The sequence below is a fragment of the Ochlerotatus camptorhynchus genome, unplaced genomic scaffold, assembly GCF_037179485.1.
Source record: "Ochlerotatus camptorhynchus isolate MF236.1 unplaced genomic scaffold, CSIRO-AGI_Acam_v1.1 ptg000182l, whole genome shotgun sequence".
Taxonomy (NCBI): Eukaryota; Metazoa; Arthropoda; class Insecta; order Diptera; family Culicidae; genus Ochlerotatus; species Ochlerotatus camptorhynchus.
The window spans coordinates 1,507,538-1,531,375 of record NW_027040672.1 but is presented as its reverse complement, the minus strand read 5'-3'; the positions used below and the strand labels follow the sequence as shown (position 1 = coordinate 1,531,375).

Here is a 23,838-nt window from a genome sequence, read left to right as displayed (position 1 = left end):
GTGTGCGTTGGATTAGTACTGTTGCATTAATGGCCCTTCGCTTATTTTTAACTTCTATTCAATTTTCATACTGCCGTACTCTAGCAGAACTATCAACCTACCCTCTTCATACCTTTCTCCAGCTAATAAATTATCACACTAAAGCTTCATCATATTGGGCTGTTTGGATATTGAATAGTGTAATAACCTGCAGAACAATCATCAAACAGAATATTACCAATGCAATTGCTTTGAGCATTATTCCATGAGCGTATTTTGTTTCAAAGTTTCAAAAACTTTGATTTCATATGAAGAAATAATTTGATGTTTGATAGGCCTATGAATAATGATGGCAACGCCACCACCGGCTTCATCAAGACGGTCATTTCGATAAATGCAATAGGTTGCGTCCCTTTTAAACTTATGGTCAGATTTAAGGAACGTTTCAGTTCTAACGGCGATATGCACGTTATGAATTCTCAAAAAGTTAAATAGCTCGTCTTCATTATCTTTTAGAGATCAAGCATTTTAGTTCAAAATATTTAATGATTTAAAATCCATTACTGAGTTTCAAATTCATAACGATATTGTTCGCAAATTTTACTCCAGTTCGAATAGCATCAAACATGGAGTTAGTTTTTTGCATACCAGTAATCATGTCAATTAATGATATCTGTAAAAATTCAATTTTAGAAGCAGTCATTCTACCTCAAATCATCAAAAACTCCGTTAGAATTATGATGGTTAGAACTTTGATTTCGATTCCTACCAGCTGCAATAGCAGCATGAGTGGCTCCATTAAGAACGAAGATTGTATGATCAATTTGCGAGTCACTTTGAACATTTAAATTTTTAGGATCTTCCGTCACAGGACAGTCGTCCTTAACGTAAGAGGAATCACCACAATTCATGCATTTAGCTGGCATGCAGCAATTTTTAGTTCCGTGACCCCATCCCTGGCACTGACGGCACTGGGTGAGGTTTTTGGAAATTTGCTCCAGTCTTCCTGAAGTGTTCCCACTTCACTCGGATATGGAGCATACTAAGACCTAGAGGCTGATAAGTTCACTAGACTTGAAGTGAACTAAATAAAAATCATTAGAAATCCCGTTGCGTGAATCGCCAGGACGGGATTTCATTTTCATTTTGATTACATGGAGTGGTTCAACTTCAAGTAATTTAGACAATTCATTTTTGATTTGATGCAGGGATTCACCACTGGGCAGACCTTTCAAGACAACATTGAACAGACGTTCAGTTTTGGTGTCGTAAGTAAAAACATGTGTGTTGCTTCTCAGTAAGGTACTTGAGAAGACGTTTGAATCCGTCCAAGGTTTCAGTCAATACACGAAATTCACCCCGACGGCCAATTTTAAGTGAAAACTTGAATGTCACGAAGCTCAAAAGGTCCGTGCGAAGGTTATCACAATAGGGGGAATCTTTTCCTTCTTGGCATTAAGCCGGGAATGTTTTGTGGAATTTTGCTTGGATGATGGATCATTCTTATCATCCGTGAGCATATCAAATTGATTGCTCCAATAAATATAATCAGAAGAAGAACCAAGAGATTGCCCTTTTCTTTTGCGTTTAGGTGCCATGGCGAAAAAAGTTTCTACAAATCGACTTCCAAGCAGATTAGAAACCGAAGGATCGAAGAGGAATTTTCCATGTCGACACACTAAGATTTTTTTACAGGCGTCAGTATTTTTTTACTGGGTTTTTGAATTGCTGAAAAAGTCGGTAAAAATTCAAATGACCGTTATCCGTAAGGAATCAATGAAATCAATCAATTTTATTTTCTATCTCTAAATGGGGTTAACAGAACTAAGTATGTACAAGTTTAGAACAAATTTTATCATTAATAAATTTTCCACAGATTTTTAAACTTTTACCGAACAGTTCCGCAATTCAAAAACTCGGTAAAACCGTACTGACTCGATTAGTGTGGATGTTCAAGCAGGATTACCTTGGGTAGAGTCCAAACAAGAATCGAAGAGGAATAAGAGTTGAACGAATCAGGAAATTTTATAAACGTGCTGTTTATATTTTCATAGCTCTAGGTAGCATTAACACTTCGTTCAGCAGAAAACAAATAGATCCGCACGGCAAGAGAGCACTATGCGGACTGCACGCATAAATCTTGGTTTACGCGATGGCTGTTCAATACACACACACTAAGATTTTTTTACAGGAGTCAGTATTTTTTTACTGGGTTTTTGAATTGCTGAAAAAGTCGGTAAAAATTCAAATGACCGTTATCCGAAAAGAATCAATGAAATCGACCAATTATGTTTTCTATCATTAAATGGGATTAACAGAACTAAGTATGTACAAGTTCAGAACAAATTTTCTTATTAATTAAATTTTCCATAGATTTTTAAACTTTTACCGAACAGTTCCGCAATTCAAAAACTCAGTAAAACCGCACTGACTCGATTAGTGTGCAATTAGAAAAACTCATGTAAATTTAGGTGCTCTGAGAGTGACAAATACGAGGGTCAATTTTGACCTAAATTTGTATAGCTTAATCGAACGTACTTTTCGTCGAGCCACGTGTTTACGTCTCATCTTTTATGTCAAAGATGGATTCCGTCGCTTATAAAATTAGTTATTTCTTAGTGTGTACGTAAGTGAAATAATGAGTACTTTTTAGAAAAATTACACTTTAAGTGACGGATTGAATGGTTCAGACTTTTGAGATGATGAGCTACGGTTTCTTAAAAATGAACCGCGGGTCATCAGGTCTCTTGAGTGAATCATCAGCTAATCTCTAGAAGCAACCCTGGCTCTAGATGGAAAAATGACAGGTGGGCAGGAACTCACGGTCTCCCGGTGTTGGTGAGTTCTTGGCCGTTAATGTTCACGAAATGTTCACTATTTTGCCATACAGAAATTCAAAACAAAACAAAATGTATGGGCGGATTTGGACAGTTTTTGACCTGCTTCATACGACCGGAAGGTGTATGCTGGTCACAAATGCTGTGCCAAACTGATTTCCTACGCAATTAATCAACCTTTGATGTGAATTTCGCTAATAAACACGAGGAGCATTTCTTATTGCAAAACTTGCCATAACAAAATGGGCATAGTGCATTTTAGTAAACAAACTAACACTTCTTCCTACTTTGTCACCTTTCTCTTTCCCGCCTAGACCCTGGATTACCGTTACATTATAACACATTTTTTTTTTAATTTTAGTGACATAGGATGCATAGGATAGAGAACTACTTCGGCTTAATCGCCCATTTTGGGCCTATCGAGCAGAAAACTTCAAATAAATCCATGATTTCAGAGTTAACAAGTCTATTATGCGTTTGGTACGATACTTTAGTTAATAAGCTACCAAACGAAGTCAATGAGAACGCGTGATATGAAGGTTTGCACCCATTATTCCCAAAAACAAAAGAAGCGCTCCGACCGAATCAATTTTTATCTTCATCCGATAGGCCGAAGTGAATTCATTGGCGCCATCAGTAATAATAACATTTCGTTTGGTGCTAAACTACGCTAGATTAAGAAAGACTAAGTGCGGGTAGTGCTTAATAGGCCGGAAATGGGGTAGTTAACTCTATTTTCATTATTGCGAACTCTGAGAAAAATGATAGCCATTTATTACTTTTCTTTCGAATTTCTTCCAAAGTGATGCGGTCGTCGTAAAATGACCCCAATATGCGAGATTACACTATAAACAATTACTTTCTTCGTTTAAGAACCAACCTTACAACCTCACAATAAAGAAACGGTGGTGGAGTGAGTGGTACATACTGTAGCCGCTCTAGTAGCACTTTAAGCGCAAACCTTGCAAGTACAGATGTTGACATTTCACTTTTTCACAGCAGCCTTCTGCGAAGATTGCTTCTGCAGCAATATCAAAAGCAGGTAGTGGCAATAGCATATTTCCACCCCTTGCTCAGTCACTCATTATAAATTATGTTGAGGAAAGCAGTTCAAATCGCGCCATTTGGTAAAATGGACCATCACGTTTTAATTTGGGGTTATCTTAGGTTTTTGCATCTCTGTTTTGAATATTCCACTAAAATACTATTTCATTCAATTTATTATCCAGCAATGTTAGCTGAATCACTGAGTTAAAAATACAGAAAGTTATGAAAAATTCAATGGACCAAGGTGCATTTTAGACTGTGCTCCTCTATCGCTATTCCTATGTGTCTACCTTCTAACATCACTCGTGAAGACGGTCCAATTTCCAACTAGTTGGAAAGAACAACCTCCTTTGGGGCCTCCCTTAGCTCAGTCGGTAAAGGTGCAGCTACAAAGCAAGACCATGCTGAAGGTGGCTGGGTTCGATTCCCGGTCACGCTTAGAATTTTTTCGGGTTGGATTTCCTAGGCATAGAGTATGATAGTACTTGCCACACAATTATACTAATGCAAAAATGGAACAGGCATCGAAAGCTCTCAATTAATAACTCTGGAAGTGCATCTAGTAGAACACTAAGTTAAGAGCACGCAATAAGCTACTATGCGATAAACAATAAGCTTCAAATACGAAGAGCAAGAAACATAGAAAGTAAAAAGTACTCCTAAGTCTTACTCCTATTGATTGGTTGGGCGCGTTTGTTTGGAATCAAGTAGTCAAGCTGTTGTTTTCTTTATATATTTGTTTTCAGCTTTGTGCGAGAAATTTATTAACAATTCAAATACAATCCGAAACGGTTCAGCTGAACTTAAACCAGTTTAATAAGTAATGACCAAGCATACTCAGGTTTCTTGTGTGGAAAAGTTGCTAATACAGTAATGATCCGATTTTGTCAGCCCCATCCGGGTGTCAGACTTTTATCTTTCAATAATTTAATACGTATAACCGTAATCCAAAATCTTCTTCATAAATTTTCAAGATGAATGTTTAAGGTAGGTTGGGCGCATGGGCTTCGTCAAACATTAACAATATTTTCAAAAAGGGAGCAAACAAAATCGGGTTAATGCTGCAGTGCGAGGAGTTCTTGCATTTGTCGGTAATTACCTTCAACCTAGAAGGTGATTGGTCTTTTTGCTTATAAGAATTTAGATAGCTACATTGAACTATTTAAATATTTAAATTTCCCAAGTATTTACCGGCTTTTACTTCTCATGATATCGCTTCATCAATGATGTATATATGATTTAAGATCCATTAGCTAGTATTATGCACCACATTCACACGCATGTGCTCTCATGATACAACTACCAACGAAACAACCCTTTTCGACCACTCTAGCTGCTAAAAATCCTTTATTCATTCGTTCTTCTTTCCTCATTCCAGGGAGCCACGCGACGCTGCTCGGGCTGATCAACAGTTTTGTTCATGTCATCATGTACTTCTACTACTTCCTGACCTCGTTCCGGCCGGAGCTACGGAATTCCCTCTGGTGGAAGAAACACATCACGCAAATTCAACTGGTGGGTATCATATGGGTTGTGTTGCTTACTTAGGAACGTGTGGATATGGGCAATAATTCTTAAAGTTATCTATTGTCACATTGCTTGGGGCGTATCTCCAGAGACTTTAATTGCCTCCGAATACCGTGGATGATTAACCGGATATATGTTGGTGGCTTGGGCTTAGACTTCAGAGTATACCACACACAGAAAATTATTTTTTTGTTACCTAACTAATTAATTGTTAAGCATAATTCTGTCTGAAAAAGTCCAAGAGTAGGATTCCCTTTGGCTGGTCAGCAAATTAGTTTGTAGATGGGATGATATTTGATTAAAACCATTAAAATTTGTCGAACAAGACTGAATATTTTGTGAAAGAAGTGGTTTCGTGATATTTCTAGGATCATCAGTACGGGAAGCGCGGGTAGCCCCGTAACTGTGGGTTAACCCGGCACCCCACACACTTAGATATACCTAATTTTACACGTGACGGAATCCATCTTTGACATAAAGGATGAGACGTAAACAAACATGCCATATAAAATTAAGTGCACCAAGACTGAAAAGTTCGTTACTCGACGAAAAGTACGTTTGATTTAGCCGAATTTCGCGTCTATTATGACTCAATTTTATGTCAAAATTGACGCTCGTATATGTCAGAGCACCTAAATTTACATGATTTTTTCTAAGTGTGCATTAGAGTGATGCAAAATTTGAAATTTTCGCTCCACAATACTTAAACGATTCCAAATCGGATCCTGACTAACCTCTCAAAATTTTACCCCATTTGGTGAGAAACTGAGATGGCACAAACCATTTAAAGTTTGTATGGGAATTACTATGGTAAAACCAAGATTTTTGTTCATGTCTATCTAATAATTCACCATATCGATCTGCTTCAAAAACGTTCAATTGTACTTGTAGGAAATTTTCTCAGCTACAACTTTGCTCAAGACCACTTTTTGATTAAATGCAAGGATCGAAAGTTATCAATGGTTCAATGCGCGTTTGTGGGGCGTTAAATAGGACACAAAAATCATGTCTACTATGTCACACTGCAAAATACAGTGTTGCCTACAGAGCAGCTGCTTGATCTTGTCATAAGTTTACCAATCTATTAAATAATTAATAACTTTTTCCTGTCTCGTTTTACATAGAAACGATTTTCAGCAAAGTTGTAGCTGAGAAAATTTTCTAAAAGAATGGCTATCGAACTGTTTCGCAGCTCAATATGGAAAAAGACTAGAAGGCAATGAACAAAAAGTTGAGATTTCCCATAGTAATTTACATGCAAACTTCAAATGGCTTGTGGGAAGTCTGTTTCTAACCAAATGAGTTGTAACTTTAGGAGGCTAATCAGGACCCGATTTTAAACCATTTAAGCACTGTGGAGCAAAAAAGTCAAAATTTGCATCAGTCTAGTGTGCATCTAAGTTACTAGAAATCAGTTTTAGTGCAACTAAATAAACATAGGTCATTTTTCTTTCCATTATTTTGAACATTGTAGTAAAATGAACAAAACATATCCAAGCATTTATCGTGTGCCGCTGGATGTTATTTTTTGCCAGCAGATTTTATGCTTCTGACAGCACTAAAAGATTGGAATCCTATTGTTTTGCACACGTAATATCTTAATCTTTTATTATCACCCTTGAGCGGTTATAGATAATTCTGATCAAAAACATGTTGTTGATTATGATTTTGAAAAAATATCCTCTGTTGGGACCGTCACTCGTTAAGTGGGCTGAGACCATTACCCTATTTGGAGTGCTGGGTATAAGGGTGAGTCAGAAAAATGCACTCTTTATGGCTCTTTCGATTTGTATTGATGCCCCTGTGAATTACTGCCTGGTTCGAAGGGAAATCCCCCAACGCTACAGCTTGCTATGTCTTACTTCTTAAAGCTCGAGCCAACGAGTTCTGGATTTCCATGTACATGAACCTTAGGCCACTTTGATCAAGTTGACATAGAGTGTATGTTGACTGTGGAGGCGAACCAGCCCCAGGCTGAAAGCCTCCCTAATAAAGATAAATTAATTAATTAATTGTATGTTGACTTGAGTTCCATATACATTTCTACCGAATAATTAATACAGCTCATTTCACACTGTCTTATGCCTTGTTCAGACTGGAGAATTATAACATGTTATAACGGTTGTCAAATAATTGCAACACGGAGACCACCATCAAGATAGCGCTATAACATGTTATAACTCTGTAGTCTGAACGTACTATTAAGCTCATGGCTGTTTACTGCACTCACTCAGGGGAAAAAATGCGTCCAGATTAGAAAGCATTTAAGAATTGTTAAGGATTTTATGTGAACTTATTTTTTTTAACTATGTTTTATGCACACATTAGAGCTATCACGCAATGTCATTCAATTAAAAATCAACCTGGTTATCAACTAGATTGATTGCTTGTAATATTGCGCGTACCAAATTTTTATGGCAAGAATCATTGTCTTAGCGGTATGAATTTTAATCAAACACTAAATATTAAAAGGTAATGTAGTTTCAAATATGTTTCATAGTAAATTTGACCATTTTTCACATGTTAAGTATATTTTTCCCTTATATAGCTCGATAATAAATTTCAAACTGCAAGTTTCAGTGTAAGTAAAAGGCCAAATTGTAATGGAAGAGAATGTAAATATGAGGTACTTTACTTTACCGTGTGCTTCTATTCGTTCATATTTTTCACAGGGCTACGATCTGTCAAAATTAATTTTAAGTGAATCCACACGACAGAAGTTTCGTCAATATTTCCATCAATATTTTCAACCATATATTTGGAGGTCATCAATACAAGGTCGCTCCTCACTTACATTGTTGTATCCGATGGAATCGATCCGTGTCAAATCACATCCACAGTGACAATAGTTGCCAAGGAACAAGCCCTATCGTCTGCTGTTGTCACACTACCGATCGATGAAAAATGATAAAAGTATTCTTTTGAACGATAGCTCAAAATATAATACTAAAAACGTGAACATCAGGCACATGTTATAAAACATCGTATTTCTCTGTTATTTGAAGATGAACAGCTTTTATGTCTTCAGCCACTCGAAGCCAATGAGCAGCTAATATATCAAAAATCATAATTTTACTACATTCCTCATAGTTGCAGATACAAATCAAGGCCTACTTTGATCAAATTTACACAGCAATCAATTTTACGGATGTTCAGGAACTTTTGGTGACCATTCGGAGCCAATGACCAGCTAATATATCAGCAAACACCATTTTCCCACATCGCATATAAATGCAGAGAAAAACTCAAGGCCTACTCTGATCAAATTTACGAAGCAGTACATTCTACTTAGAAGCAATGACTGGCTAATAAATCCAAATTCACCATTTTACTACATTCCACATAGTATCAGAACAAATCATCGCCTACTTTGATCAAATTTACACGGCAATCAAGTTTACAGATTTTCCGAATTTTCTATCGGGCCATCTGATGACCACTCGGAGCCAATAATGACCAGATTATATATCAAAAATCACCATTTTACTTCATTTCATATAGTTGCAGAGAATAATCAAGGCATACTTTGATCAAAAATACATAATAATCAAGATTAAGGTTGATCCGGGTCACCGGATGACCTTCCGGCGGACACTTAGTGTTTAGAACCAGGTTGTGGGTTGGTTTTGTTAAACCATTAATCAGCACTACCCATAGATGCCTGTTGCTGTGGATTTTCAGCATCACCTTGCTCTAGACGACTGGTATCTTTTCTACCCCCCCCCCCCCCCGATGGTCTCTCGGAAACCCGGAATAAAACAGGAATCACTTGGCCAGTAAACCATAATTTCGAACATTTTTCAAATTACTGTGAAAATTCCAGCCAATTTTATTGTGAAACAAAAAAGTTATACCCATGACATTGCTATTCGTATGCCTGTTGGTAAAAATAAAAACTGCACGTTACGCCCTCTCCAAAAGCAAAGAAGGTGGTGTTCATTTGAAACGCTAATAACTTTTCGGCGTTAACACGGATTCACATCCTATCGTCAACCAAGATGTTCCCAATACTCCAAAAAACTACAAGGGACAGCCCTACGGGGTTGTACGCAATGGTGACGTAGAACTACACTCAAAAATATTACAAAACTAATATTGATTAAATTTTATGCATTTTATTATTAATCAAAATTTATACATTGCTCCGATTAATATTTTCTTCAAAACTATACTAAGTCCGATTATCGGAGTGGAATTCGATCAGTGTATACTAAAACGATCAAAAATGACAATGTCAAACACGATGGCACTCGTAGTCGTTTTTCAGTTCACGTTGAAGGTGGTAACGTTCTCAAATGATTCTGCAAACATCGTCCGCTCATTGATCGAAAGAAGCATATAAGCCTGTCGGAAGTGGAATCAGAGCCTGCCATCAATGGCAACCCTGTATCGATTAGCCAATAATCTGCTGATGCACAGTAATTTCTTAATGGCCAAAGCGTTGAATATGACCATTCCGGGTGGACCCAAGTTTTAGCCGCCTATCAAAGATCAAAACGTCGGGTAATGATAAACCTGGGTTTCGATAATGATAATTTTACGGTACTGCTTTTGCTTTAATTAAAACTTTAATTTTTATTTTAAAACAATCATATTAATTAATTAATTAATTTATCTTTATTAGGGAGGCTTTCAGTCTGGGGCTGGTTCGCCTCCAACAATCATATTAAGCATTAAACGAAAAAGAAGCAGAAAATACATTCCCTCGAATAAACCGTATGTATGCATTGCAAGCATATTTCGATTTTATACTATGGCAGGCATAAATCATTTTTATACTAAGTATGTATTCTCTCCCTTTATACCGACCTTTGCGTCGGCACGGAGAGTTGCGATTTAGCGTAACTTTTATACTATTTAGCGTCCAATATTTTTTGAGTGTACGTGGTCTTATATCTAGATATAGCTGGAATTAGGGCGTAACAGCTTTAGTAAACAATGACTTCTCTCGCATTTGAGCGGGGTTCTCTCTGTTTATACTCTTTAGCATGACGAGCTTGGCATAGTTGGCCCACAGCAACACACGAAGAACTACTGATTCCGATCAATAGCGGTGCGGCTTCTTCTTCTTTCTTTTGATGCTCATGTGGGCTGCAGCTCGTTGCTTCCAGACAGCCCTTCGTTGTATACAGGAGCCACACCACCACTTACCACGCTGTGATTGAATAAACGTTTGGTGAGCCCGGATGGAATTCAACTTTGAAATCTGTGTTAGGGAAATCGCTTTTCACAGGCAATCGGTGCTCATAGCAACAGTTGCACAGTCGTGCAATTTTTAATAGTGACATTTTGAAAAATGATAACGTCTTAAATTTATATCTGATCGATTGGTGATAAAATTATTGAAAATGGTCCAGGGGCAGTTGAGTTATTAGCGCTCAAAATCTTTCATAATTTGGTTACATGTTCCATTTTCGGTTTTCACAAATAGAAATCACAGACGTAGTCCTACGTCAAAAATCTACATTTTGTACGAGAAAAAAAATCGATCAACTACAGCGCCACCTACGGCCGCCAATTTGAAAGTGGCTCGTTCCCCCATACATTTTGTCGATTATCCTTATACAAACTTCAAGCCCTTTGAGCGAGGGGTTCCCGTGAACCAAAGGATTTCAAATTTCGGCAGGGTGTTGCTGACTCCGCAAACTACCATTCTAGGGGGTAGCGTTTGAAATTCCAGACTGACTTTTTTTTCATATAACGCTGAAACACTCTATTGCACACCCATTCAACATCACTACCACATCGCTACGAACCCTCGTACGAACCGCCCTCGAACATCTCAAATTCGGCATCATCATCCATGCAAGCACCGTAAACCTGCTGCCGTTCGGTAATACATCGGCTTGGGTTGATCCCATTGTCTAGATCGCGGTCGGTGGTCCGGAAAAATCTCTATATAGTTTTCTTTCATAACGTCACAAACGTAGACAATGAGTTCTTACTCGAATTTCTCAAGAATGAAAACTCGCCGAAGCAAGTCACCAGGGTGATTAATTAGAAAAAGAGTCCATCTATGTGATATAATTGGTGGCATGCATGGATAGACTTTGAATTACGATAAATTTACGAAAGAAGTCAGTGTTTATGTTTGCGACATTAACCCTTTTATGAATGCTCACTGTCGAAGTCCACTTCAAAAATGTTGTTATCGTAATCTGTCACGCGGTGTGACCCGATATGTTGGAGATCTAGAGGTTCTAGAAGAAAAAAAATCTCAAAATAATGTTTTATTTCAAAGTTCGAGTGGTAGTAAACGTCATTTTAACTGCTCGAATGAAGTGGTTAATTGGGTTCTTTAAGGGTATTGAGGTAAATGCATATTCGTAATCTGCATTAAAAATGGAATCCAAACCCAAAATTTCATCAATTTTGGTACAGTGGAACTATTTTAAATAAGTACGATTACATTTGCAAAAATCACCTTATTAGCGCCCCTCGGTGTCATTTTGTATGGAAGCGAGCTGTCAGTTTGTCAGTTTAGTGCCAAACAGTGAAGTTATTATTTTGCTTTAAATCTTGATTTAAAAATCGAGATGAAAGTGTGTGGGTATAAAAAAAAATATCGCTGTGCTCAGAAAACGAAGCTTTTTCAGATGATATATAAAAACCGATATATTTTTCAAAATTAAAGAACCTAATTGACGTTTGAGCACTTTGTATGAGTTTAAAGCTGGAATGACGTTTTGACGTTTAGAGTGTGAGATACGATTTTGTAAACATAGTGCTCTTGAAAATACATACGCCCTTTTAAAACATGACGCTTGAGTCAAATTGGTCTAAAGGGTGGACGGTCGAAAATTGCTCGACTAAAATTTGTTGTATTTGTTTTAAACATGCACTTGAACACCCCTCATTTTGTAGGTGTGTGCGTACGGAATGTTGCCTCTATTTTGTCATTGCCATTTACTATTCAGTTGTCAAAATGTCGTCGAAGCAAGAGGAATAGCGTAAGTGTTTGGGGAACGTAGGAATGCTAGGAAACCAGGATCAGGAGGAAACCGAAACCAGGATGCCGCAGCGACCGGTAGCAGAATGCCCAGCGTTTTCAGGCGTAATCCTAACCTTTCCATCAGAGATGTCGGAAAGAAGCTGGGATTATCACACAAAACAGCGCAAAGAGTCAACATACAAGGTTACAGTGACACCCAATGGAGATGATAAGCACCGCCAAAGCAAGAGTACGTATGTTGTACACGATATTGTTGACCAAGTTTGATTGCATAATAATGGACGATGAAGGCGGATTTCAAGCAGCTCCCAGGTCAAGAGTTTTACACGGCTACCGGAAAAGGACAGGTTCAGGATATGTTTAAGCAGAAACAGTTGTCAAAGTTCCCGAAAAATACTTGGTTTGGCAGGCGATTTGCACGTGTGGGCTTAAAAAAGCGGAATTTGCGTAACAACTGATACTATTAACCAAGATATTTGTGTAAAGGAATGTTTTCAAAAACGCCTATGGCCTTTTTTTTGAAGAAACACAGTTATTACGTGCTGTTTTGGCCAGACTACGGGAAAATGGCTCAGGAATGGTATACCGCCAACAACAACCCAACAACAAAACCCTCCAAACTCGCCGGAGCTGCGCCCAATCGAATAATATTGGGCAATCGTTAAGCGAAACCTCAAGAAAACTCGGAAAAAATTGAAAATGAGAAACAGTTCAAAGAAAACTGGCGTTCAGCAGTTACAGCATTACCAGCTCAAAACGCAAACTGGTTGGACATTAGTGTTTCCGATTTGAATGAAACATTACTCATATGTTCGCTGCTACCAATGGTTGCATTTTTCATTTAAATATGATTTTTTTCATTCCAGTAGCTTTTGTAAAGGGTGTATTAAAAATCGAGTACACGCTATTTCAAAACTACCCAAATTTGGGTACAATCCACCCAGATCGGTCCAAACTCGCCCTACCCAAAAATGGGTAAACTGTGTTGGGAGTGACAAGTTGACAAATGAACAACGTTGATTGGATTCCCAACACAGTTTACCCATTTTTGGGTAGGTTCAGTTTTGACCGATCTGGGTGCATATTTTTTTCAAAAAATCAACATGAAAACTATTGATCTGATCAAAATGACATGTGAAAAGAAGTGGTAGGTACAGTGTATCTCAAAATTGATCGTAAGCAGTTCTTAAATTTTAGGAAAACGGCTCTAAAAGCACAAGTTAAAAAGATACGTCTCTGAATTTTTGGCAGCTGATTCAGCCTACAATTATTAATTATTGTTTCAGTATTAGGCATATTTCGTTCATTTAACATAAAGTTAGAGCAATTTAAGAAAAACGCGTTTTTCTTGAAAAACCTTATTTTCTTGAAATAAAAATATCATACTTCTTAAAATTTTGCTCAGTTTTAGTCGTAGTAGGGATCATTCGTATACCAATAATTTTACTAAAATTCGTCCACTAGGTAAAAAGTTGAAATTCGAGCGTTTCACTAAAATAAATCTAACTTAATACAGGCTCTTCCAATAAAGACCTATATCATGGCAATAAATCAATAAACATTGAACAAGCCATGATTTAAAAAAAAAATACGTCTATTCACCATGTTAAAAAAAATCTTCTAGGGTGTACCATCAATTTTGAGATACCCTGTAGTTAAATTATCTACATTGGAGATTCACTTATAAACTTATTTCTCTTCCGTTGCGTCTAAATAGGAACGGGAAATTCTGACAGCTACCATATCTGAGAATTAATAGTTTGTTTTTTAATATTCAATCATCGAATAAAATTTAACTGCACGGATATAAATCATTTCATCAAACTAAAAAGTATTCTTGCATAAAATTTGAATTTATCTGGGACTTTCGTCCGTCTCGGCATAAGCATGTTATCAATTGAGTTGTTTAGGGTTATTGAGGTAAATACATTCTCGTTATCTTCATTAAAAATGGAACCGAAATCCAAAATTTCATCAATATTGGTACACTGGAACTAATTTAAATAAGTACGATTACATTAGCAAAAATCACCATCTTAGTGCCCCTTGGCGGGACTTTGAATTGGAGCGAGCTGTCAACGAATAGATTTAATGTCATCGATCAAAAAATTTAAATCTTGATTTAAAAATCGAGATGAATGTCTACGGGATTGATAAAAATATCGTTGTGCTCAGAAAACGAAGCTCTATCAGATGATGTATAAAAATCGGTATATTTTTCGAAGTTAAACAACCCAATTGACGTTTGAGCAGTTTGTGAGTTTCAAGCTGGAATCAAGGGGGACGAAAGTAAACCGCTTCACATTTCATATAGCGGATTTTCATAAAATTTGCTTAAAAAATTTCGATTTTTAAGATCAATTCAAGTCGTAATGAATAATAACAAGCACCTGCCGATATTATCCGATTGCATACACTATTCATCGATAATCTTGAATGTGTTAGAATTATCGGGTATTATGCTGATGTTGTTTTAAGTGTGTTTTGTGATGTGAACTGTCACTTTCTTGAGCACCTGCTTTTGTGATTGTTGCATGTTCAAACTCTGGAAGCAATGATATTTGCACGGAGATTTGGCAACAGAATTGATGGCCAAACGTGACCAAACCTCAACTCGACCAAACCCAACACCAAACGATAAGTGCCATCGATGCTGATCTTCACCGGATGCCTGAGATTGGGGAAGTCTGTTGAGGCAGGGATGGAAATCAGTAATGGCCTTGGAGATATCGGAGAATTCCCATTCGTGACATATGCATTTCTGTACTTCCAATACTGTGTGAAATGCACAGCACAGCTGCCACAAAACATACAACAATGAAACAGGAACTTCACATTTGATGCAGCAAACAGGGAGTTCCAATTTCATGAGTGATGTCACAACTGTGTCCGAAAATTGTGCTCTAGAACACTTGCCATCCTCAGGGAATTTGTGAACTCTTCAAGGAATCACCATAAATGATTTTTGAATATACGATTTTCGAACAGATTTATCAACCAACAATACTAAAGAGTGGATCAGCAAACTTGTAATGACCTTATCTTGAACACTGAAGCACGCTTACACAAACCAATTCCACCATCGGATAGGAGAGAATTTTTCCCTAGCCGGCGGTTTTTTGTTGATTTGGCAAGGCGAGCTTCGATTTGCGAGAAAAGATTTGATTACAAAAGCTGATCCGCCTTTTTGAATTGTTGGTTGAGATTGCACGACGTTCCTTTTTTATAAAGAGACGACATGTCAAAATTGGAACAATCGATTGTCTGTCAAAGTCATAGGAAAAGTCATTCCAATCGAGCAGAAGACCTGTCAAATTGATAAGATGTCGCCTCTTTATAAATTCAGGCTCTTTAATCGTTACCTGTCATGATACTTATAGCTTATAGAGATGTGACCGGTAATAAGAAATGTGACCGATTAAAAATCGATATTATTTAGTTTTAGGATGAATCCGATAAAATGGATTTCTCCGACTATAAATCAATAAATCAAACTTTAGAGTAATTTTTGGAAAGTTTTGAATAAATCTGGGACTTTCGTCCCTCTCGGCTTGAATGATTTTTTGACGTTTAGAGTGTGAGATACGTTTTTTGCAAACATAGTGCTCATAAAAATACATACGCCCTTTTAAAATATGACGCTTGAGTCAAAGTGCTCTAAAGGGTGGACGGTCAAAAATTGGTCGACTAAAATTTGGAATATTTTTTAATCGTGCACTTAAAAAACTTAAACACCCCTCAGTTTGTAGGTGTGTGCGTACGGAATGTTTCCTCTATTTTGTTATTGCCATTTACTATTCAGTTGTCAAAATTGTGAGCAAGGAACAGCGTAAGTGTTTGGAGAACGTCTGACGACTGCTAGGAAACCAGGATTAAAAATTTACTGTGCTTTGAAGAAATGAACGTTCTACGTTTTTTTTTCAAATATTAATTTACTAAGCTTTCTTTCAGTGTATTTTTCCTCAAAGATAATTTAACTACCTATGACTTCTTTCCGTGTGCCATTTTGATCAGATCAATAGATTTTAGGTTATAATTTCTTGAAAAAAAAATTTAATCATTTTGTTTAATACGCCCTTTTTAAAGTTACTGTGAAGAAAAACAATCATATTTCAATGAAAATTGCAATCATTGGTAGCAGCGAACATGTGAGCAATGTTTCATTCAAATCGGAAGGGGTCGAGACAAAATTGACATTTTATTTAGCGTTTTCGGCTGGAAATGCTCATGAGGTTGATACAACAGCAGTACAAAATCTGATGGATGATGTGAAACGTAAAGCTTGGCAGTCCGCATTTGGAAAGTTGGAAGCCTAATTCAATAATATTGCTGTATTTTGTAGCCGTTGAACTTCTAAAAGAATTATTTTTTTGATCATTTACCGTTGAAATTTGCTGGTTGGGCCACCACATCGGCCCAACTAACGAATTTGGCTATAATTTGTTTTGGTGTCCGCATCTTTTGTTGTGGTTGAGAAGATTTCACACAAAGCGACTTCAATTACAGCGGATTGAAGCAAAAAGAATTTATGTTTGATTGTAAAATCCGATTTGACACGAGAATTCGACATCCAGTTGCAACCAGCGGAGGTCCAACTAAAAAGCAGCCCAAGTATTAAAAGCCCAACCAGCGAATTTCGACTGTATATAATAACATAATCAGTGGGCACTAAATTATATTTGACCAATTTTTGGCCGTTGCACCATTTAAATGTCTAGGGAACATTTATATTCCCCCTGTCGAAAACATAGACAACCCAACTAACAATTTTAGCTGCAGATAAGCTTATACAGCCAAAATTTGCCTTCTGCAGCTAATTTTTGCTTGTATAAGCTGATCGGCAGCTAAAATTGTTTGCTGGGAAAGTTTCATTTATATCGGAAAGACTCAAATCTGATAATTTACCTATGTCACGTTGAGCTTCTCCGGGGCCATGCATTAATTATGTCACGCTAAATTTAGGAAAAAAATATCGCTCTCCCCCATTCGTCACTTCCTCCCTAGTAAAATCAACATAATTTTTTTTTATTATATTTAATTAATTCATAATGCGTCCATTTCGATGATTGGGTGGGTGTTGCAGTAGTATGAGCTAACTTTTGTTTTGTCCTGAAACCAAAATTCATACTTACCACTGACTTTCCCCCTTCTTGTTCTTTTTCCATGGTTTTTCAGATTCAATTCATGATCCTGATGGCACATTTTGGACTGCCGCTGATTTTCGGATACTGCAGCTATCCGACCTACTTGCTGTTTATCGGCTTCACGCAGAACCTGTTCATGTTTACGCTGTTCGCCGATTTCTACGTGAAAGCCTACCTCAAGGCTCGGAAGGACAAAGTGGAAACAGCCGAATGAAAATGACACAGCGCACCGCCATCAGCACCATCGATGCCGCTAAGAAAGCCGAAGGCTATCGAAAACTGGAGCACAGTTTCGTTAAACTGATTAAATTTTCATGAGAGGTGGATAATTTAAATTTTTCAACGGCGTACCGAAGGAATTTCACACAAATACACAGTGCTAGCACCCATATGTCTCCCATTGCCATTTGAATGTACTGTCTACCCTCATTGCTAGGTTAAATAGAAGTGTATTTGGAGCTTCTACTGCAAAGTAGGTTCCACCATTACGTCGTTCGAAATCTAGGTTTTAAGTTCAACAGAAATATACATCAGTAAAATATGACCTTTGAATAGTGTGCAAACGGAGTTGTTTCGATGCATGACTGTAAGAGACACAGCCCTGTTGGAATAGAACCGCATTGAACAGTGACACGTGTGGTAAAATGGTGGTCATCATGAATTAATTGGATGCAATATGGTAACCGTATCGTTATTTGTTATTTATTAGTCATAAACTAGTCTAAGATTTGCCCGTTCCACTACTACATTCCTTTCAATCTGTGTTTTGGTTTTCTCTAAAATAATCATTCCTAACGTTTAGTTTTTCATTAGTTTTGTTTTCCTGGATTCATTCTATACGTTTGCTAGCGTTATAAACTTAACATGATTTGCTTAATTTCTTTTTTTTGTTTTTTTTTTATGCAACGCATCGGTTTCTCATGACATTATGTCTGCAATTATGTGGTTAATGGTTCAATGCGTTAAACATCATTCAACTTGCGGTTTCTTTCTCTTCTCATAATTTTCCTCTAATACATTATATGTTCTTTCTGCTTTTCATTAAGTTATAAAAATTAACAACGACAATGACGCTGGTATTATAAAGTATTTTCTTCTTCTTGTTTTTTCCTTCTCCATATTTTTTTCTTTGCCCTAGTGTAGAATGTGTTTCGACGTACAAAATAACTATTTTTTTTTCTTTGGGATTAACTACAGCTTCCTTTCCTTCTGCTACGGCTTTGAGAATGCCTTACAAAACTCTGTTCCCGTAATTTACTTCCTGCATTTTTCTAAGCTACCAGCTGGTATTTCGATTTCCGGAACAATGCAATATTTTGCTCGAAAAATATGCTATTTTAGTCAACCGAAAACAAATCGATCTGCAAGCTAGTCAACGCCCTTCGTAGAAATGTATTGATGGTGGCTATGAAACGAAAGTTGTTTCTAATATCTGGCAGAAAGCTCAAAATTCAAGTCGACTTTACAGACTTGCTGTTTAACCTTCCCGCAAACTCTCTGGTTTTCCATGGCAGTTAAAACAAATTAAAGATTTCATGAATAATTGTAAATCAAAATAGAATTTTTCTGCTTACCTGTCTGCGATTGTAAAATAGGCTCATCGTGGTTTGCCATTTGTTATCGGAAGCTGCTGTTGATGAGAGTGTCATTTTCAGTACAAGGAAGCCTATGAATAGAGTTTCCAGGAACCACGTTTTTCACACAATCTCCCACGGTTGTCACAGATAAAATAGACACCCATTAGAAGCATCGTAATCAGCTGCGTTGACACGTTGTTTTTTTGCCGTTGTGTGGTTGGGATTAATGAAAATTGTGTGGTTGTTGTCATATTTATTTTCTCGCCCTCATCACAGCATGTCATGACAGCTTAAATAGCTGTGCATGTATGTGATGTCATCTCTAAGCTCGGTTTCCGTTGCATATTGTTATGTATTGTTTTCAACTTGAGTAGTAGGAATATATAAAACGGAAAAAATCGTCCAATTTCCAATTTTTGCCATCGAGGATTAGTTTAAAAGCATTAATGATGGAAAACTTCCAGTATTTAATGGAACCACTGCACTTGGCAAAGTTGACAGTTACCATGTGCCGCGAATAAATAACAAAACAAAAATTCAAGCAAGCTGCTTTCCGATGCAGGGGCCTCAGATAGCCCAGTTAGTAAAGGCACGGTATTACCAAGCCGGAGGCGGTGGGTTCAATTCCAAGAGGCAAGACAACTTAGATATAGGGGAAATGAATGTAATGTCGGCCTAAATGCTTCTAATTTGGGCCCATACATAAATTCAGCAATCGACTAAATTTTCAATAGCGACAAAAAATATCCATTAGTACCGTCCCAATGACGCGTTCATCTAGATAAAATTGATAAATAGCAGATTTTTAGCGATGGGCCCAATCTTAGATCCATAGGCCAACATTAGAGCCATTTCCCCTATTTGAAAATATCATCAAATATTTCTCAATATCAACGAAATTATTTAACTATTACATATATTCAGCCAAGGTGTCCCGCCCCCTTTTTCGATTCCCGACCGGTAGAGGCAATATTTCGGGTTTGAAATTTTCTCGACTTTCCTGGGCATAGAGTATCATTGTGCTTGCCACAAAATATACAAGGTTCTCAATTAACAATTGTGGAAGCGCATCTAGAACACCAAGTTGAGAGCAGGGTTGCTTCCACTCACATGCTATAATTTTTTTTTTCGGAATTATGCAATCATTAGATGATATAATGATGTGTTGTACTTGTAAGTAACAAGAAGAGGGTGTAAAATATGTGTTTGACTCATAAAACCTGTCAATTTCGCTTTCAGAGCGTCACAATCAGCGATCTTATGATTCGTGAGCGTTCACTCAGAGTGAGCGCTCACGAGTCGTAAAATCGCGGATTGTGACCCTCTGAAAGCAATATTGACAGATTTTATGTGTCATACACATACTTCACGACCTCTTTTTGTAGCTTACAAGTAATAGTTATCATTATACCATCTCATAATTTCATAATTCCGAAAACATTTTTTTATAGCAAGTGAGTGGAAGTAACCCTGGATGAGAGCCAGAAAAATTCTCGCAAATCAAGCGGCGTAAAAGCCTAAAGCCTGGTTAAAAGTAAATCTGGACGTAGGTTTCAATGTGCCATATTGCTCCTAGCAAGCAGAAACTTTTGACAGCATATTAGGGGTATTCATTACGGGCATCGTTAACATATACTCTGTAGTAAAAACACCAGGGTTCATTGAAGTGTAATGGAAGTTTACACATTTACGAAGGTGCATACGTTTAGGATGCGTTTTGTGAATACTCCTATTGTGTGTTAAACTTTGACGAGTAATTGGTAAACATTTCATCAACATTGATGGCCACGGAACTTGAAATAATTAAATTAATTGTGCACATATACAAATACCCTCTTGGTCCAGATTATAGATACTATAGATTCCATAGATAGGCGAAGGAAAAGTATAATGTAGCCAAACGAACTGTTAGTTAGTGTAGCCAAACGAGCATGACGTCATCATGGTGTTGTTTGAGGGAGAAGTATTGTAATATAATGAGCACAAAACGCTTTCCACGCTCCACATTCCGATTTATTTCGCGGACAACGGAAGAAGGAAAGATAAAGCAAACCATTCCTCGATACATTGCTGCACTTTGCTTTGCACTTCATTTTGAACTATTACGCACGAAACAAAACAAAACTACACAACGAAGAGCTCTATGATCAGCGTTGCCAGACATACCGATTTATCGGTATTTATACCGATATACAGATAAGGTTACCGATTTTTGAGCTACAATACCGATTTATACCGATTTTTTTTTATTAATAATCAAAATGATTACTGCCTGCCCGCACTGAATTTTCAGAGGAAACTATTGTGAGAGACTTTTATCTTTTTGAAAATTGCAATTTTTGAGACTGCTCTAAAAAAAATTTTATCTTCAAAAATGTCTTGGGGCCCATGCATTAATTATGTCACGCTAAATCGAGCAAAAAATTACCCCCTCCCCACCTATCGTGACGTTTTTCCTATACCTAATGCATTGCTTGTCACCAAATCTTAGACCCCCCTCCTTCCTTAGAGCGTGACATAATATATGCATCAATCCTTATGCTTTATACTCTTTCGACTAATGCTTCCATTTCCTCGCCGTTTTTGGTAACCAAAGAGTCGAGAAACAGCTGACGGCTCCATCCCAGTAATTTCTGGAAATCGAGAAATACTTTTATTCAGTGGAAAAATAGGTCCATAAAAACGTTAATTTTTGAACTTCCTGAAATTTCTTTAATCTTCCCTTCGAAGTTTCTACCAACTTTCTCTAGGAATTTCCGTCCACCTTACACTGTAAATTATTTTCCGATTCCTTCTGGAAAGCTATTTCGACTTCCCTTGGAAGCTTTTTCTGGCTTCGCTCGAAAGGTTATTCCGTCTCCTCCCGTCAGTTTTTTCAACTTCAGAAATGCTTCCAGAGTTTTATTGCGGTCCCATTAGTTGCAGGAAAATTTCAGGAACTTTTCAGAAGTTCTGAAATTTCAGAATATTTCGGACTTTTGGGTAGGTTCAGATAAATTAAAGACAGTTTCATCAACTTCTCAAAACTCAAAATCTCAGGAAAGCCCAAAGAACTCCAATGAACTTAAGGAAACTGAAATATTCTGGAAACTTCACAAGCCCAAAGAACTTTAAAGAAATTTAATGGTTTTCAGGATAGTTCCATTTGTTTCAGGATAATTGACATAACTTTAGGGAAGCATTAGTACAAATAAATTCAAGGAAATTTCTGCACCTTTAAATAAGTTCCGAAAACTTCAGTTAAGATCCGAGAGGTTCATGAATATTTTGGTAACGTAAGGGAAGTTATGTGAACATTAGAAAATTGTGAGAACATTTTGAGGAAAGTTCTGTGTTTTTTATCGGCTGTTTAGGGAACTTTAAACTAAAAATAGCGAAGTTCAGAGAACTTTAATGCTGATGTTCATTAATTTGAAAAAATAAATAAATTGAAAGTCCTAAAAAAGATCCAGCGACTTTTACAGAAGATAAGAGATTTTCCAGTAGTTCCATAATAATCAAGGAAGTTATGAGTACTTCGAGGATGATCAGAGAACTTCAAAACAGCCCCATTAAATTTAGGGAAATTGTAAGAACTTTCAAGGAGCTCCGAGTATGAGATATTCCGAAGTGCAAACAATAGAACATGTGAGGAACTTCAGAGAATATTGTGCTAACATCCCACAGAAATCTATTTCTTCCAGATATTTTCCCATCTCCTCCTTGAAGTAGTCGACTGTTCCGTAAGTCCTCTGGCGTCCGACTTTTTCCAGAATTTTCATTCAATCTACATTAGGAAGATTCTCCCAGTGTCTCCTGGAAATTTCTTCCGTCTTCTCCAAGAAGTTCAATAAAAGTTCTACCGGATGTATCTATCGAGTTCTCCCAGAAGTTTATTTCGTCTTCCTCTGGAAGTTTCTCCATAAGTCACTCTCTGTAGGTTTTTTCTGCCTTATTGGAAGGTTTTTTCAGAGCTTCTCCTAACTTCCCCTGGAAATGGCTCCTCCGGGATTGGCTTTCGATTTCCAAACTTTTCTGGCTTCTGGATTTTATCCGAAAGTTTTTAAAAAAATTTACTAGAAGTTTCTCAATATTTGTCTTAGAAGATCCCCATTGGATGTTTGTTAGACATTTTTTAGAACTTCCTCCACAAGATCTTCTTTATTCTTCCTTTGGAAGTTTTGTTGGTACCATTAAGAGACTAATTCAAATATTTCCCAGAAGTTTCTTCCGACTTACATAGAAAGTACATCTTTCAATCTTAGTCAAAAAAAAAAAAAAAAATAGGGTATACCGATAAATACCGATTTTTTTTTATCATTTGATACCGATAATCATGAAACAATCTGGCAATGCTGTCTATGATGGCATCAACTTTTTTCACGGATGCCAGTAAGATCATTTATTTTTCATGGTTGCCAAAACAACTTTTTAGGCCTCCGCTTATCTATGGAATCTATAGTATCTATAGTCCAGATACATGTTAGTAAAAGTAATATAATTACCAGATTCAACAGGTGCATCGTATTTCGGTGATATAAGGAAACTTTTAAGCAAATTAGTCTTAAACACGAACCTAGGGCCAAAGAACTGAGGAAGAAGGTGTTAAGGTGAGAGACATCAAAATCTGATGTTTCTATGTTTGATCCAAGGGGCAAGACAACTTAGATATATTTGAAATTATCATCTAGTATTTCTAAATATCAACGAAAATAATTCAATAACGAGGAATAACGGGATCATCAGTTAGTTATCTTAAAAACTCAAGATACAAAGTTCATACGTGTTTTTTTTTA

General features: G+C 37.0%; 1 protein-coding gene across 1 annotated transcript in view; it reads left to right on the top strand.

The window, feature by feature from the left end:
* Positions 1-18,049, top strand: part of LOC135702036 (very long chain fatty acid elongase 4-like) — a 30,105-nt gene extending 12,056 nt beyond the window's left edge. Inside the window, exons 4-5 of the mRNA XM_065223006.1 lie at positions 5,242-5,378; positions 17,518-18,049. Of these exons, the coding sequence (XP_065079078.1) occupies positions 5,242-5,378; positions 17,518-17,700 (320 nt within the window). The 3' untranslated portion in view covers positions 17,701-18,049. The remainder of the gene's footprint in view (positions 1-5,241; positions 5,379-17,517) is intronic.
* The last annotated feature ends 5,789 nt before the right edge of the window (positions 18,050-23,838 follow it).